Source organism: Babylonia areolata, chromosome 24 (assembly GCF_041734735.1).
Source record: "Babylonia areolata isolate BAREFJ2019XMU chromosome 24, ASM4173473v1, whole genome shotgun sequence".
Taxonomy (NCBI): Eukaryota; Metazoa; Mollusca; class Gastropoda; order Neogastropoda; family Buccinidae; genus Babylonia; species Babylonia areolata.
This window is the reverse complement of record NC_134899.1, coordinates 4,144,411-4,160,785: the sequence shown is the minus strand read 5'-3', so window position 1 is coordinate 4,160,785 and position 16,375 is coordinate 4,144,411. Positions and strand designations below refer to the sequence as shown.

At 39.6% G+C, this 16,375-nt stretch overlaps 1 protein-coding gene across 1 annotated transcript in view; it reads left to right on the top strand.

Annotated features, from left to right (window-relative positions):
- The window catches only part of LOC143298690 (uncharacterized), a 40,324-nt gene extending 27,481 nt beyond the window's left edge, over positions 1-12,843 (top strand). The window contains exons 2-3 of the mRNA XM_076611581.1: positions 1,534-1,703; positions 2,005-12,843. Of these exons, the coding sequence (XP_076467696.1) occupies positions 1,534-1,703; positions 2,005-3,591 (1,757 nt within the window). The 3' untranslated portion in view covers positions 3,592-12,843. The remainder of the gene's footprint in view (positions 1-1,533; positions 1,704-2,004) is intronic.
- Positions 12,844-16,375: the final 3,532 nt, after the last annotated feature.

Below are 16,375 nucleotides of genomic sequence, written 5' to 3'. Positions count from 1 at the left end.
GGACATCCATGGAAAGCAGCTGAATGGTCTCCCTTGCAGTTCCAACAAAACCTTTCAGCAGTACATTTGTCTCGAGAATGAGACGACTGTCCACATCTGCTGCATCGATGAGTATTGCTGGAACAATATTTTTTAGTGTGATGTAACAATTGACAAAAAGTACATCTTACGACTGGAGAACAATATGGATATATTTTTAAATGGACATTTTCAAAGCTTAGTTTTTCTGGAAGGTCATGAAGTTTGAATGTTATCACTGTCGCTGGTCTCCCGTTTTTCAGATGGATTTTCCGACTGTCGCTCACAATAGGTATAGTGGAAAGAAAGCTCGTGTCAACTTCTCGGAAAACTATTCCCACTGTTTTCGGGTCAGGTTTTGAAGCTAAGACAGAAATGCCCGCGATGCTTTGCGTCTGTAACAACTTCTTACGTTGTCACTCGTTTTTACACTGGACGTAAAAACTATTATGTCTCAGTTTTGTTACAGATTCCACCTCTCCAACTACAGACTGGATGGCTTTTTTATGGTAATGTGGATATAAATGTCGCAACTGGAGAGAGTCATTTCCCGAATCTTTTAATAAAACAAGAAACCGTTCTTCTGTGTTTAACTGATCTGGTGAAAAGGATGATTGTTGATACTTGAAATGTACTTGTTTTGAAGGAGTGGTTACTGTCAGATGTTGTTCATTCTGTCCCCATTTAAATTCCATCATAATAATGACGCAAACTGTATAGACAACGTCGCCTCATCCAGTTACGTCAATGCAAGACGTCATATTCAGGTTTAAAAAAAAAAAAAAAAAAAAAAAAATTCTATACGAAACCCAAAAGGGTTTGGGGAAAAAGAAAAGAAAAAAAAAAAAAAAAAAGGGTTAACACACAAAGAACAAAGTAAATACTGATTTCGGCTTCGTGTTAATCGTGGCGTGTAATATTCTGGTAGAAGAGCACCGCTCCTAAAGAGGCCGCCGGTACAATGGCTGAAGTACAGCCACGAACACAGGTCGACGCACAAATGGACCTCGTAGCACTCTCCTACCGAATCCACCGCACAAAAAACTCCGATTTCACGTCACCAAAACACAGATGAATGGGGAAACGAATCTGATGATATTAAAAAGAAAACAATAACAGTTAAAAGATATTATTTTATGGCAGAGCTGTTTGTTCCTGCTGCTTGACGTTATCCATGGGCAGGTCACTCTTCTGAAAAGAGGACAGTGTGGAAAGGAAAGCCGATGTGAGAAATAGGTGATGACATCTCGCTGTTTTGATGGACCATGCACACTAAACTCTTGCTGATCACCATTCAGTGCAATACATGCTCACTCACTCACACACACACAATGGGCCGGTGGCCTTCACAATTAAACCTGTGTCAGTGTCAGTGTCACTCACACACACACACACACACACACACGCACACACACACACTGCCTCTTGATATTATGTATTGTCATATACAGTCTGTCTTCAACTTAAGTGACGTATACAAGTAACCCAGCTGTTCTCATCTAAATGTCTTTCCAGAGAAGGAGTATCGCTTACTGATCGTGGGGAAATCTGGAAGTGGCAAGAGTTCTACAGCCAATAGTATTATGGGGGGAAAGTGGTTTCCAGTCGGCATGGGTTTGAACGCTTGCACCACAGAGTGTACAGTCGAACGGAGTCCCAGGAATAAGAAAGGGATCGCTTTCCAAGTAAGTGTGTCACCAGATGCATTTTATCGAGATGGAAGGTTTTTTTCTATTATAAAAATATTTTTATTTATGTGCGTTATTTCAGAATAGCACACACACACACACACACACACACACACACACACACACACAATATATATATATATATATATAGAGAGAGAGAGAGAGAGAGAGAGAGAGACACACACACACACACACACACACACACACACACACACACACACACACACACACACACAGGGAGGGAGTTTTCTCGGTACAAAATGATATTTACAATATATTTCTGACAATTATGTTGCAGATTGCAGACACTCCAGGCCTCTTTGATCCAACGAAAACAAACGAGGAGATTGGCAATGAGATCATCAAGGCTTCAGCCAATATGTATCCGGGGCTTCACGCCATTCTCTATGTCCTACAGCCTGTCCGGTACACGCCCGAAGAACGGGATACGTTTTATAAACTGAAAGAGCTGTTTGATCCTAATGTCACCAAACACGTCATCATTATCTTCACTAAAGGAGATGAGATGAAGAAGGAGAAGACTACTCTACAAAGCCTTGTGAAAAAAGCTGATGGACCTTTCAAAGAGGTTTTGGAAGAGTGCGGCAAGAGAGTACTCGTTTTCGACAACACAAAACAAGACAAGAAGCAGATTGGTGACCTGCTGGAGATGGTGGATAAGATGTGGAAAGAAAACGGGGAAGTTCCTTACACCTGCGAGGTACAAAATGTCGTCAATGAAAAGCTGGAGAAAAGGGTCACCATCAGAACCAAAGAGAGGATCATGAAAGATCCGAAACTAAAAAAGTTGTTTGATGTCATGGAAGAAGAAAACAGAGAAGCAGAGGCAGAAGCTGACGATCTTCGCAAGCGTTTAGAAGAAACGGAATCCAAGAAAGAACAGATCGAAGCAATGATCGAAGAGCTAAAGAGGAAAGAAAAAGAAAGGGGAGAAAGAGAAAAACGAGAAAAAGCTGAGAGAGAACGGAAGGATCTTGAAGACAAAAGGAAAATAAAAGAAGAAGAAGAGAGAAAAGCAGAAGAAGAAAGAGCACGCAGACGTGAAGAAGAAGAAGAGAGGAAAGCACGCAGACGTGAAGAAGAAGAAGAGAGGAAAGCAGAAGAACAAAGAGCACGCAGACGTGAAGAAGAGAGAAAAGCAGAAGAAGAAAGAGCACGCAGACGTGAAGAAGAAGAGAGAAAAGCAGAAGAACAAAGAGCACGCAGACGTGAAGAAGAAGAAGAGAGGAAAGCACGCAGACGTGAAGAAGAAGAGAGAAAAGCAGAAGAACAAAGAGCACGCAGACGTGAAGAAGAAGAGAGAAAAGCAGAAGAAGAAAGAGCACGCAGACGTGAAGAAGGAGAGAGAAAAGCAGAAGAAGAAAGAGTACGCAGACGTGAAGAAGAAGAAGAGAGGAAAGCACGCAGACGTGAAGAAGAAGAAGAGAGGAAAGCACGCAGACGTGAAGAAGAAGAAGAGAGGAAAGCACGCAGACGTGAAGAAGAAGATAGAAAAGCAGAAGAAGAAAGAGCACGCAGACGTGAAGAAGAAGAGAGAAAACCATGCAGACGTGAAGAAGAAGAAGAGAGAAAACCATGCAGACGTGAAGAAGAAGAGCTGAAAGAACTGAAAAAAGAACTTGAACGACTCAGGTTCGAACAAGAAACTAAAAGAATACAGAAAGATGAAAAACGGAAGTTGCAGGAGGCAAATGCAAAAAGAATGGAAGAAGAAAGGTTGAAGCTCGAGAAAGAAGAAATGGAAAAGACAAAGAAAGATATTGTCCAGGACAGAGAAACAGGCTGGATGGAAGATGTTGGTGCAGGACTGGTCAATGTTGCTGGGGGAGCATGGAAGTACGCAAAAGGATGGCTTGGATTTTAAAGTAGACCTTCCTGTGTACTGTATGTCCGTCCATTTCTTTGATACAGCCAACAAACCACAGAGTGGCCACTTTTCCCAGTAATATTTCACCCTTTTCCTCTGTTGCTGTCTGTGCACATTGATAAGAGCTGTCCTTCCTTTTAGAAATCACTATGTTAAGCTTAATCCAGATCAAACTGTTGATATGAATGTTCGCTTTCAGTGACTCACAACTTCATACCATGGATTGACATTGAAAAGAAACTGTTGGAGAAAAGGAAATGACTTGTTCGCCTCTTTTGTTTTGATAGCTGCAAAATCTGGAATGACTGGGCCACGTGGTGAATCCATCAACATTGTGAATTTTCCCGATACCTTTCAGGTGATCACAACAGGACACGGCGAGAGTGGAAATCATTGTTTAGGTATCTAAAGGATAAAAAATACGATGTTATATGTCTGCAAGAAACACACATAGCACAAGAAGTGAGTAAACAATGGGAAAAAGAATGGGGGGCAGGGAAGTTTGCTTGTAGTGACTTTACTGCACATAGCTCAGGACAAATCGTTTTGTTTAGGAAAAATTATGTTGAAAACTATACTATTTTGCACAATTCAAGAAGAATTCTGGCCGTGGAAGTAGAAATATTAGATAAGACGATAGCAGTTATAAATGTTTACTCTCCAAATAACAATGCAGAATTTTTTTTTTTTTTTTTTTTTTTTTAAGACTTGGGAAATGTTATTTCTAACATTACTTCCGAAGGAATTTTGATATGTGGTGATTTCAATTGTGTTTTAGATAACGACCTTGACATTGTTTCAGGGGAACCACATGCAGGAACAACCGTTCAGAAATTCAATGATCAAATTAAAGAGAATGATTTATATGATGTTTGGAGATTATTTCATCCACAAGAAAAACAGTTTACATGGTGCAAGAAGAATCCTTTCATCGCCAGAAGGTTGGATTATGTACTAACAAATTCGGATTTATTTGATAAAACACTGGAATCTGAAATTCACTCTTTGCCCTCTACTGATCACAGAGGGTGCACTGTTACTATGAAGTTAGCTAATACTGAAAGAGGACCGGGACTGTGGAAGTTTAATAACTCATTGTTGAAAGACATAGAATACGTTAATAAAATGAATGAATTGATTATAGAGCAGGTTTCTGGCATTAAGGATGGATCGGATTATCAAATTGAATGGGAGCTATTAAAGTTAAAAATAAAAGATTTCTCTGTAAATTATAGTAAACTCAAAAGTATAAACAACAAAAATGCATTAAGAAAGCTGTATGGCAGGCTGAATGAAATTGATGTTTAGTTAGCAGCTAGTCCACAATCTGTTCCACTCCAGAATGAGCGTAGTCGGTTAGCTTTGAAGATAGAAATAATGGAAAGACATAAAGTACAGGCAGCACAGGTAAGAGCTAGAGTGAAATGGGTGGAAGATGGCGAGAAGAATTCTAAATACTTTTTGGGGTTGGAAAAATCAAGGGCAAATTCCAAAGTGATGGCAGGGGTTCTAAACGAAAATAATGTATTAGTAACCCAGCAATCGGAAATACTGAAAGTACAAAAACACTTTTTTTCTCAATTATATAGAAAGAAAATACCTTCTAACGATATTTCCGAAAATATAGACAGATGTTTGGCCAACACTGATGTTCCACGCATCTCTGAGACGCAAAAAAAGGATTGTGAGGGTGCAATAACAGAACATGAGCTGCTAAATGCCCTCAAATGCCTGAATGATGGCTCTTCTCCTGGCTGCGATGGAATCACAGTTGAGTTTCTAAAGGTTTTTTGGCTACATTTAAAAGGCTTACTAACACTGTCACTAAATTATTCTTTCACAAAAGGAACACTTTCATCAACACAAAGAAAGGCAGTAATTACATTGATACACAAAGGTAAAGAACTGCCAAGAAACAATTTAAAAAACTGGCGACCCATTTCACTGACAAACAGTGATTATAAACCTTTAGCTAAGACTTTGGCCATTCGCTTGAGTCAAGTAATTCATGATTTAGTTAGTACTGATCAAGTAGGTTATATCAAAGGTCAGCAAGTTTCCACATTACTAAGACTCATTGATGATGTTGTTGAACAGTTAGATGTAGAAAATAAACCTGGCTTATTGGTGAGTATAGATTATTCACAGGCATTTGATAGAATTTCAAAGGATTTTATTATTAGTGCATTTAAGAAATTTGGCTTTGGTAGCGACTTTATTCAATGGGTAAAAGTAATTATGGCTAATACTCAAAGTTGTGTCACATACTGTGGTTGGATATCAGAGTATTTTCTCGTACAATCGGGAATTCGTCAAGGATGTCCCTTTTCACCGTTAGTTTTTGTTCTCGCCATTGAAAATAGCTATGTATGCAGATGATGTTACTTTATTTTTGCAGGATGAACATGATATGTTACACGTGTTAAACATATTTCAAGATTTTTCTACGTTTTCAGGGCTTGAAATAAATCGCTATAAATCAGTGGCAATGTGGCTAGGAAGTAAAAAAGATTGTACTGATACTTTTTATGGATTTCTTTGGAGGAAAAAGATCAAAATTCTTGGCATTTTTTACGCCAACAATATTTCTGCGTCCTCTTTAGAAGAGAACTGGGTGTACAGAATTGAGAATATCAAAAGAATTATTCATTCATGGGAAAAGAGAGACTTAAGTTTAATTGGAAAGATAAACATAATAAAAACTTTTCTTATTTCCCAGATTGTTTACATTATGCAGGCTTTCATTATTCCAGAAAAGGTACTTACATCGATCAATCAAATACTCTTTAGATTTCTTTGGCGTAAACAGAATTGCAACAAAAAAGCTTTTGAGAAAGTTAAGAGAAGTGTAGTATGCAGTCGTTTTGAACAGGGGGGGCTAAAGATGATTGATGTTAGGCAAATGCAGTCAGCGTTTCTTTTGCAATGGGTGGTGCGTCTTTGTAGTGCAGGAGAACACGAAAAATGGGTTCATGTACCCAGGAAAATGTTTGCTAATTTTGGTGTATTTAATATATGTTTTTTTTCACAAACGTAAAGAGTACTGTATTTAAGTATTTGCACTTGGTTAATTCTCAGTTTTGGAGTATGGTTTTGCAAACATGGTTAGATCTTAATGTGCACGCAGGTGAAACACCATATTTAAACCTATTATGGAACAACAGACACTTAAAGTATCAGGGAAACGTTCTTTTCTTTCCAGATTTGGTCAGGGGTGGGTTAAAACATGTAAAAGACATGTATAATACTCATGGCATTTTTACCTATAATGACATATGTTTGAAAATCGGAGAGTCCCCAGCAAGAATATTAGAGTACAATGTTGTTGTTGCTGCTGTTCGACAGTTCACCTCTGTAATTGATGAAAAAGAGAGGTCTGACATCAACCTGTCAAATGTTTCTCCTTTCTGTGGTAAGAAATTACTCACTTGTAAAGACTTTAGTATTGTGCAATAACAACTACTCCATACCATGTGCCATCAGGTTTTCGAATCATAAATTTGGTGTAGATCTGAATAAGAAAATATGGAAGATTCCCCGTCTATGTTCAAAAGAAACACGTTTAAGAGTATTGCAATGGAAAATCTTGCATAATATTTATCCTACTAATATCCTGTTGTGTAAAATGAGAAAGAAAGACGACCAAAGGTGTACCTACTGCCCAGAAGAAACTGATTATATTGAGCATTTCTTTTTTTATTGTCCGCCTGTCAAAGTATTTTGGGAATATATTAGTCAATACATATTAATTGAATATAATGTAAAAGTAATTTTGTCTGAAACGGATGTTTTGTTGGGGATACCAGTCCTACACAAGACCCAGAACCATACACTGATGCAAATCAATCATATTTTTCTGATTGCCAAAATGTGCATCAGTATATATAAGAAAACTGATTCAAAATTACCATTGTCAATGATATTTGAAAATCAACTTAGATATTGCAACATTTGTAAGATTTCATAATATAAATTGCTTGCATGCACGCAAACACACAAAAACATACACGCATATGCATATACATGCACGCACACATACACGCATACCCTGGCAAGTATTGGCTTTTTTCCCTTGCTGGGAAGGGAGTGAATTTCTTGCCACTTTAAACCTTTCCAATGACCACTCTTCCTAGCTATCCCTTGTTCGCTTTCGCCTTACCTTTCGACTGAGCAAGGGACGGCGCCTTCTGGGAGTGTTCAATGGAAGGGATGTGCCCAGCCACTTCCAACTCCGCATACACTGTTACATACATGCACTAGGTCAACAAAACCACTGAAATGTAAACAAATGTAAACATTAAATGGGAAGATAAGGTCGGTCCATTGTTATGATGCAGATGACTTATCTTTTATTCATTTATTTATTTATTTGTTTATATATTGGGTTAAGATAGAGGAGGAAGAGAGAGAGGATGGATGGCAGAAAAGCTTCAATATCAAACAAACAACTCACACTAGGGCAACAATAAATCCAGACAGATGTAATCACTTGTCATACATGTTTAGAATGCATACATCAGAACACTAGAACATCAAAGAAACCCTGGCAAATGTACACAGACATCGAACATTCTTAAAATGCATGCCTCAAGACACACTGGGGCAATTGCTGCGCCAGACGATAGGGGAAAGAATGAAAGTGATTAGTTAAGGTGTGTGGTGGAAAGTGGTGCATGAAAGGTAAATATTAGTTTGTGAAAGAAGAAAAAGAAAGATGTGGGAAAAAAGAGGAGGATGGAGGCCCCACAAAAAAACAAAACAAAAAAAAGTGGGAAAAAAGAGGAAGTTGGAGGCCCCACAAGAAAAAAAAAGAAAAAAAAGAAAGAAAGAAAGGAAAAAAAAAAATTGTGAATTTTCCCGATACCTTTGAGGTGATCACAACAGGACACGGGGAGAGTGGAAGCAGGAGCAGCCAGCAGAACGCTCACAGCATAGCAACGTGGGAATGATATAACAGTCTGACTGATACTACATACTTCCTGAATGAATCTAGGGGAAAACTGAACAGAGTGTGTATCCATTTACGTTAAAGTGACCATGTGAATAATGGAAATCGATGAAACGAAGAAGAAAAAACCCACCAACAACAGCCAAAAGAAACGGAGTGATGCACAATACTATGTAAACAGTGATAACCACAACAAGAAACCGAATGTCATGTGCAATGCAAGGTCAACAACAACAAAAGAAACTGTCTGAGATATGCACACAGTGCGATGACCCGAGAGGCATTCACTTCTGCATCACTGACAGATTAACTGAAAGGATGGTTAATATGCACTCCGTTCCTTGCCTCTTTGTTGCTCTTCACCTGACTCGGAAGCACTTACTGTCTTGTACGTTCAGACCATTTCCATGAACAGAAGGGTTGGGAGGGGGAGGTGTCAGGGGGCCGAGTAAACTCGCTAAAATCAGAAATCATAGAAAGTGACATTTAACACTGAGGAAATTTGAGAAAACAGAAATGGGCTCCAACACTTGTATCATCTCGCCCTCTTCTTGTGGGTCTGTTGCCACTCTTGCTCAGAATCAGTCACGGAATATTTTTGTTCGAAAGAAAATGAGATAAAACGTCCTGGTTAAAGGTTAAGTTAGAATTATTGTTGTTGTTGGTTTGTTTTTTGGTCTTTTTTGTGCTCCACATCTCTCTTCTTCTTAACTCAATTATCCTTTTTTGTTCTGTTTTTTTCCCTTTCTCTCTATCTTTAAACACAATTTTTGGCTTTTATGTTAATGGCTGACCTCTTTGCAGAAATTTGTAGATTTTTTAATTAATTATTTTTTACATTTGACTTATCTTTAAAGCAACCATAAGTGTGTGTCTAATATGTTTGCCTGTCTAACTGTTCGTCTCTCACCTCTTACCTCTCTCTCTCTCTCTATTTATCTATCTATCTATACATCTATCTATCTATTTATCTATCTATATATATATATATATATATATATATATATATATTATATATATATATATATATATCTGTCTATCTATCTATCTCTTTCACTCCCTTTCTTTATATACATAACCCAGCTGACAAGTAAGTGGAAACAGAAACAAGATAATCTGACCTACAAACATGACTTTACTCAGTCATATCAATAAACACAACAGTGGGAAAAAAAGATGAAAAGAAAGTAAAATTATGTAACCCGGTAAACAGATTGACATTTTTTGCAAATTCTGAAAGTCTATGTTATTTTGATGATTAATTGTAACATGATGTGATGAATGCATTAGAATATTTTGAAGGGTACTGAATTCAGCATACAATCGTGTGTATGTGTATCTACCCTCAATACATTACAGCTTTTTTATTATCAAATAATACACCAGTAACAGACTAAGAAATAATAATCATTGTCATTGCCGGTTTCTATGTAGGGTTTTGCTCCGATTTTCAGACGCTAACTGGACAGTAATAGTAAAAATGTCCAACAGAATCCATTGTGTCATGACAGTATGTTGTTTTTTGTCAACTTTCTTTTCATTTCACATGAAATTTGTAGTGTGAATATTGTGCAGTGTTTCCCAATGTAAGTCTAATTGCTTTAGGCGCTTCTTTTGCTCTTGACCATGTTGTCTTACTGAGATTATAGCCAAATATCCTTATCCAGAATTTGACAAACATTTTGTGAGGTTTCATTTTTATTGGTGATGGTTTTGGTGTGACATACGTAGGCTTTGTGTGAAACATTTTTGTGCCACAAGACTGAATCAATGTTGTAATGTCTTCTGTCTGTATCTGCTGGATCTTTCATGGGTTACAAAAGTGTGGTGTTTGAAATCATATTAACCTTGTTCTGCCCAAGAATATTTTTGCTCTTCTTCTGGAGACAGCAGTCTGTTATCTTCATGGGGATTCACATGTTTTTGTTGCTGTTGTTGCTGTTGTCTAACGCCTTCCTTTTGCTGATCATGAAAAAAATATCATAGTTTCTTTTCTATTTTGTTGGAGAATTATTGAGCAGATGCTCAGAATGAATGTTGACATTGTTTTATCTATGTAGACTGCATATAGTTTTATTATATAAATAAGCTGGCAACACGTCTTTCCAACAAAAAAAAATCATTTTTATCAAGACCTTTGCATTCTTACACTTTATTGTCAGATTATGTTCAGTTCATCATTAATTTTACCATTGCACACTTGCTTGAAGGTTAGGAATTACATCAATGAAACAATTTGTTAATTTTCACACACTCGCACACACACATACACATGTGTGCAGGAACACATCTATCTATCTCTTTCACTCCCTTTCTTTATATACATAACCCAGCGGACAAGTAAGTGGAAACAGAAACAAGATAATCTGACCTACAAACATGACTTTACTCAGTCATATCAATAAACACAACAGTGGGGGAAAAAAGATGAAAAGAAAGTAAAATTATGTAACCCGGTAAACAGATTGACATTTTTTGCAAATTCTGAGAGTCTATTTTATTTTGATGATTAATTGTAACAGGTTATGACGAATCCATTCGAATATTTTGACTGGTACTGAATTCAGCAGGATGGACGTATCGATCATTTCAATCGAAGGCAGCTATTTGGCCTGAACTCATTTTACTATCAGAATCGTGCTTTCAATTGATGGATGAGGCCACCAGGTTTGTGCATAGTCCCCATCACATACTGCACAGTTTCCCCGAACATTATAAGGTAACAAATCTGAATTACAGGTCTTTGCCACGTGAGCCGAAGTTTGAAGTTGCACGACGCATGCGCATATCAATGTTTTCCATGTAAACAACTCCCGCCAATCTTTGGAGACAACAACGTTGTGATGAAGACGGAAAGTTTGAAACTTTGTTGCATCTTTATTACGATCATAAAACAATGGAATGGTGGTCGGTGTAGGCTGCTTAAGGTGAAATTGCTCCATTTTCAGTGCTTAATTTGTTTTGTTTGTTTCAATAATTACTCATTTCTAATGGTGTGCAAAAATATCATTTGGATTATTATGTACAGGTAAACAACCATCCCCCTTCCCCCTCCACCGTGGATTTCGTTGTTCTGCAACAGCTACGAAGGCTTTTCTTCTTGTTTAGAACACTGCTGCACATTCTGACAATTAAGATTATATAATCTATGTATGTGTATCTACCCTCAATACATTACAGCTTTTTTATTATCAAATAATATACCAGTAACAGACTAATGAATAATAATCATTATCATTGCCGGTTTCTATGTAGGTTTTTGCTCCGATTTTCAGACTCTAACTGGACAGTAATAGTGAAAATGTCCAATAGAATCCATTGTGTCATGACAGTATGTTGTTTTTTGTCAACTTTCTTTTCATTTCACATGACATTTGTAGTGTGAATATTGTGCAGTGTTTCCCAATGTAAGACTAATTGCTTTAGGCGCTTCTTTTGCTCTTGACCATGTTGTCTTACTGAGATTATAGCCAAATATCCTTATCCAGAATTTGACAAGCATTTAGTGAGGTTTCATTTTTATTGGTGATGGTTTTGGTGTGATATACGTAGGCTTTGTGTCAAACATTTTTGTGCCACAAGACTGAATCAATGTTGTAATGTCTTCTGTCTGTATCTGCTGGATCTTTCATGGGTTACAAAAGTGTGGTGTTTGAAATCATATTAACCTTGTTCTGCCCAAGAATATTTTTGCTCTTCTTCTGGAGACAGCAGTCTGTTATCTTCAAGGGGATTCACATGCTTTTGTTGCTGTTGTTGCTGTTGTCTAACGCCTTCCTTTTGCTGATCATGAAAAAAATATCATAGTTTCTTTTCTATTTTGTTGGAGAATTATTGAGCAGATGCTCAGAATGAATGTTGACATTGTTTTATCTATGTAGACTGCATATAGTTTTATTATATAAATAAGCTGGCAACACGTCTTTCCAAAAAAAAAAAATCATTTTTATCAAGACCTTTGAATTCTTACACTTTATTGTCAGATTATGTTCAGTTCATCATTAATTTTACCATTGCACACTTGCTTGAAGGTTAGGAATGACATCAAGGAAACAATTTGTTAATTTTCACACACTCGCACACACACATACACATGTGTGCAGGAACACACACACACGCGCACACACACACACGTTTGTTTTATATGTAAGTATACACCAGCAGCTTGCTTTTTTTATTGTTTTTTTTTTCCTCTGTTTCTCCTTTTGATGTATGTATATCATGCACAATAAGTGACTTTCTATGTGCTTGTCGATGTTGCAGTGACACTTTTAGAATAAATGGCTTCAGAGTGTGGCTGACTATCTGTTGTCTGGTTGCTGAGGTGACTGCTTGTTGGCTGATGGACGAGCTGGCTGCTTGGTTTGTGTTGTTGTTGTTGTTGTTTAGTTGTTTGTTGTTTGGTTTGATTTTCATATGAAAAGTTCCTCTTGTCTTGCAGCTAGGGTACGAATACGAATGTTCAATTCTTCTGATAGAGAAGGGATGTAACTTTTTCTGTTTTCTTTCGAACAAATCGTGCATGCTAGACAACGGGACAAAAGGACAGTTTTAGCCTTGACAGTGTGGATAAAAAAAGAAGGTAAACAGTTTATCTTAATGATCCTATGCCTTCATACCAGATCGCATCACAGATTGGAAAACTGTTGTGGGGAAAAACTGACGAACAGACAACAAATTTCAGTTCTGTTTCTGTTCCAAAAAGTAGCCAAAGCGATATATACACTTCTCAACATCTGCTGCAAAAAGGTTGTGTTAGGAGAAGTGCAAAAGACCCATACTATTCAAGTGAATTGAGAGTCTTCTGAAAGGAGATGGAGAGACAGGCGGGGAACCTGTTTGACTGGTTTGTCAGTTACCTGTTTAAAAATACAAAGGAGTAAACACTCAAGCTCACAACAAAAATAAAGAGTGAAAGTCAGAGATATTCCGAGACAAGGACACGCATGCAGTGTGCACTTAGCACACTGAAAAGAACACATAGCAATATGTGAGTGCTGTCCCTGGCAAATTGTGTAGAAGTGGATGGGTGTGTGGGTGGGTGTATGTGTGTGTGGTGATTCATGCACACAGCATGTCACCACAACCCACGCAACCCAAAGCTGCAGCCATGAATGCTTTTCATGACACAGTTTAGCTCCGCTGCTCTGCGGGGAGGTGGTTATAATAATAATAATAATAATAATACATAGTTTTTCTATGGCGCGATATCCAGCACCTATGCTGCTCAAAGCGCCTTACATCATAGTTGACTATAAACATGCCTTAAAAAACATAACAACCGGTACCTAACAATTTGTGGAAGTGTCGACTGTTTTCTCAGGAATACGTGGCTGTGGTGTTGAGGGGGCGGGGTGGGTGGGGAAGGAGGTGGAAGCGGGCAGGGGTGGTGTGGGGGAAGAGGGTGGCTCCAGAAGAAAACCCTGTCCAATAATCACGTAAAGAGTTGGTCTCCCTCCCCGCCCCCTCAACACCCCTCTCCCCGCCACCACGTGCCTCTCCCACATACCATTCTTGTGCAGTTCAAGTGGTGTGTGTGACTGCGTCAAGAGGGAACGGGAACGCGAGTGTGTGTGTGTGTGTGTGTGTGTGTGTGTGTGTGTGTGCGCGCGTGTGTGTGCAGAAAAGCAAAAGTATGTGGAAAAATCAATATTTAATATTGCCAGCACTGTCACACACGTTGATACTATAAATACAGCGCAACAACTTGACAACCGATCGACCCATTTCTTTCCTTTGCATGCCATTGGTATCAGAACGGGTGTTCACTGCCGTGGATTTGTAACATGTGGACGTAAGAGGTACGGGATCAGTTTCAGTTTCTCAAGGAGGTATCACCGCGTTCGAACAATTCCATATTCGCTACACCACATCTGTTTGGCAGATGCCTGACAGCAGCATTACCTAACACGCTTGTCAGGCCTTGAGTGCATATTTGTGTAGCTATCAAAGTGGATTTCTCTCACAGAATTTGACACATGACTTCCAGTTCAAGTCAAACCTGAGAGAAAGGGTGAGAGCGGGATTCGAACCCAGACCCTTACCGACACGCAGACTAGCGTCTTAACCATTGTGCCACAGGATCAGTGGGCACAGAATGTAGAAGTCGTTCCCACAAAGGCCCGTGGGGTGGCAAGAAGTGGGCATGGAGCATGGAGACACAGCTGACCAAGGGTTGGCTAGGAGAGACACATTCAGCTCACAGCAGAACTGTCCATGTCACTAACAATGCATGCGATGTCAACGCCCATCCAGCCTGCGTGGGAGAGTGAAACGACCGACTAGACAGGCGATGCCAGTGGGAGAAATACGCAGTCTGACAAGAGAACACATCAGCATGATTATCACACGGGTACGGTGGTCACATGGTCACAGCGCTGGATTCTTGCCGGACTTTCCTGAGTTTGACCCCACTCGCACCTGGCGGTAAAGGGTGCAGATTTTTCCATCTCCCAGGTCAACGTGTGTGCAGACCTGATAGTGCCTGAACCCCCTTCGTGGCCATATGCACGCAGAAGATTGAATACGAACGTTTAATGCCCTGTACCCTTTGTCAGCGATCGGTGGGTTATGGAAACAAGAACATACCCAGCATGCACACCCCCGAAAATGGAGTGTGGTTGCCTACATGGCAGAGTAGATAAGCTAAACGGTCATACACGTAAATGTTACATGTGTGTGTGTGTGTGTGTGTGTGTGTGTGAGTGTGTGTGTGTGTGCGCGCGCGCCGGGGTAAAACGTGACTGAATGACACGGGAAATGAATGATGAGCGCTCAGTGACAGCTGTCAGTCAGCTCTACTCAGGTGGGAATCCAGTTGTGCACATGACTCCATGTTTGTAAAGTAATGCTGCTGAAGAGTTAAGTCTGTGACAGAAGATAGGCGCTAGCACGTGAAATTGTGCGCCATTCGTCGCCTGACTCTCATTGTTGAGTGCCTCGTGTCGAGGCTTACTTCCTATGTAACTCCTTCCCACGTCCACAGGGTCAAAGGTATTATTGATACGGAATGAACAGGGCGTGTCTGGAGGTGGACTGTAAATTGACTCTCCACAATGATGGGTTTCTGATGTGTAAGATCTCCCTTCTATTTGCCCATATGCCACTCTATATGCCAGTATTAATTAAAGCAAAGAAACCATTGGTATTTAGCTAACAGTCCCAAGCACACGGAACTGTGTTTGAAATTAACTGCCAGGGTTTGAGGACAGGGCTTGGGTTGTATACCTACCATTCTTTCTCGCTAGAAACAGGTGAAAGTACACGACTGTGGAATATTGCTTGGTGCCATATAAAATCAGAAAGCATAAATTTGGAGACAGTCATCGATCTTGACTGCCGGTAGGGGGAGGCGCTGGCGTTCTGTGAGCTAGCTGGTTGGTACATGGACTCGGTCTTGCTGAGGCTGATGGTGAGTCCAAAGCGCCTGCAGGAGGTTGAGAACCTGTCCATAATGAACTGCATGTCCTCATGGGTGTATGCAGCGAGCGCGCAGTCATCAGCAAAGAGGAACTCTCTCAACAGTGCCTCAAACACCCTGGACCTGGCGTGGAGTCGCCGCAAGATGAAAAGTTTGCCATCTGTGCGAAACTGGATGTAGATGCCGCGGTCACAGTCTTGGAAGGCGTCAATCAGCATGGCAGAGAAGAGAATGGAGAACAGTGTGGCTGCCAGGTCGCAGCCCTGCTTCACTCCATTTACCACATGGAACGGATCCGACATGTCAGTATTTTCCTGCATTCTCGCCTGCATACCATCGTGGAATGACGCAATCAGCTGGATTAGGCTCTCTGGGCAGCCGAACTTTAGGAGGATCTTCCACAGACCATGGCG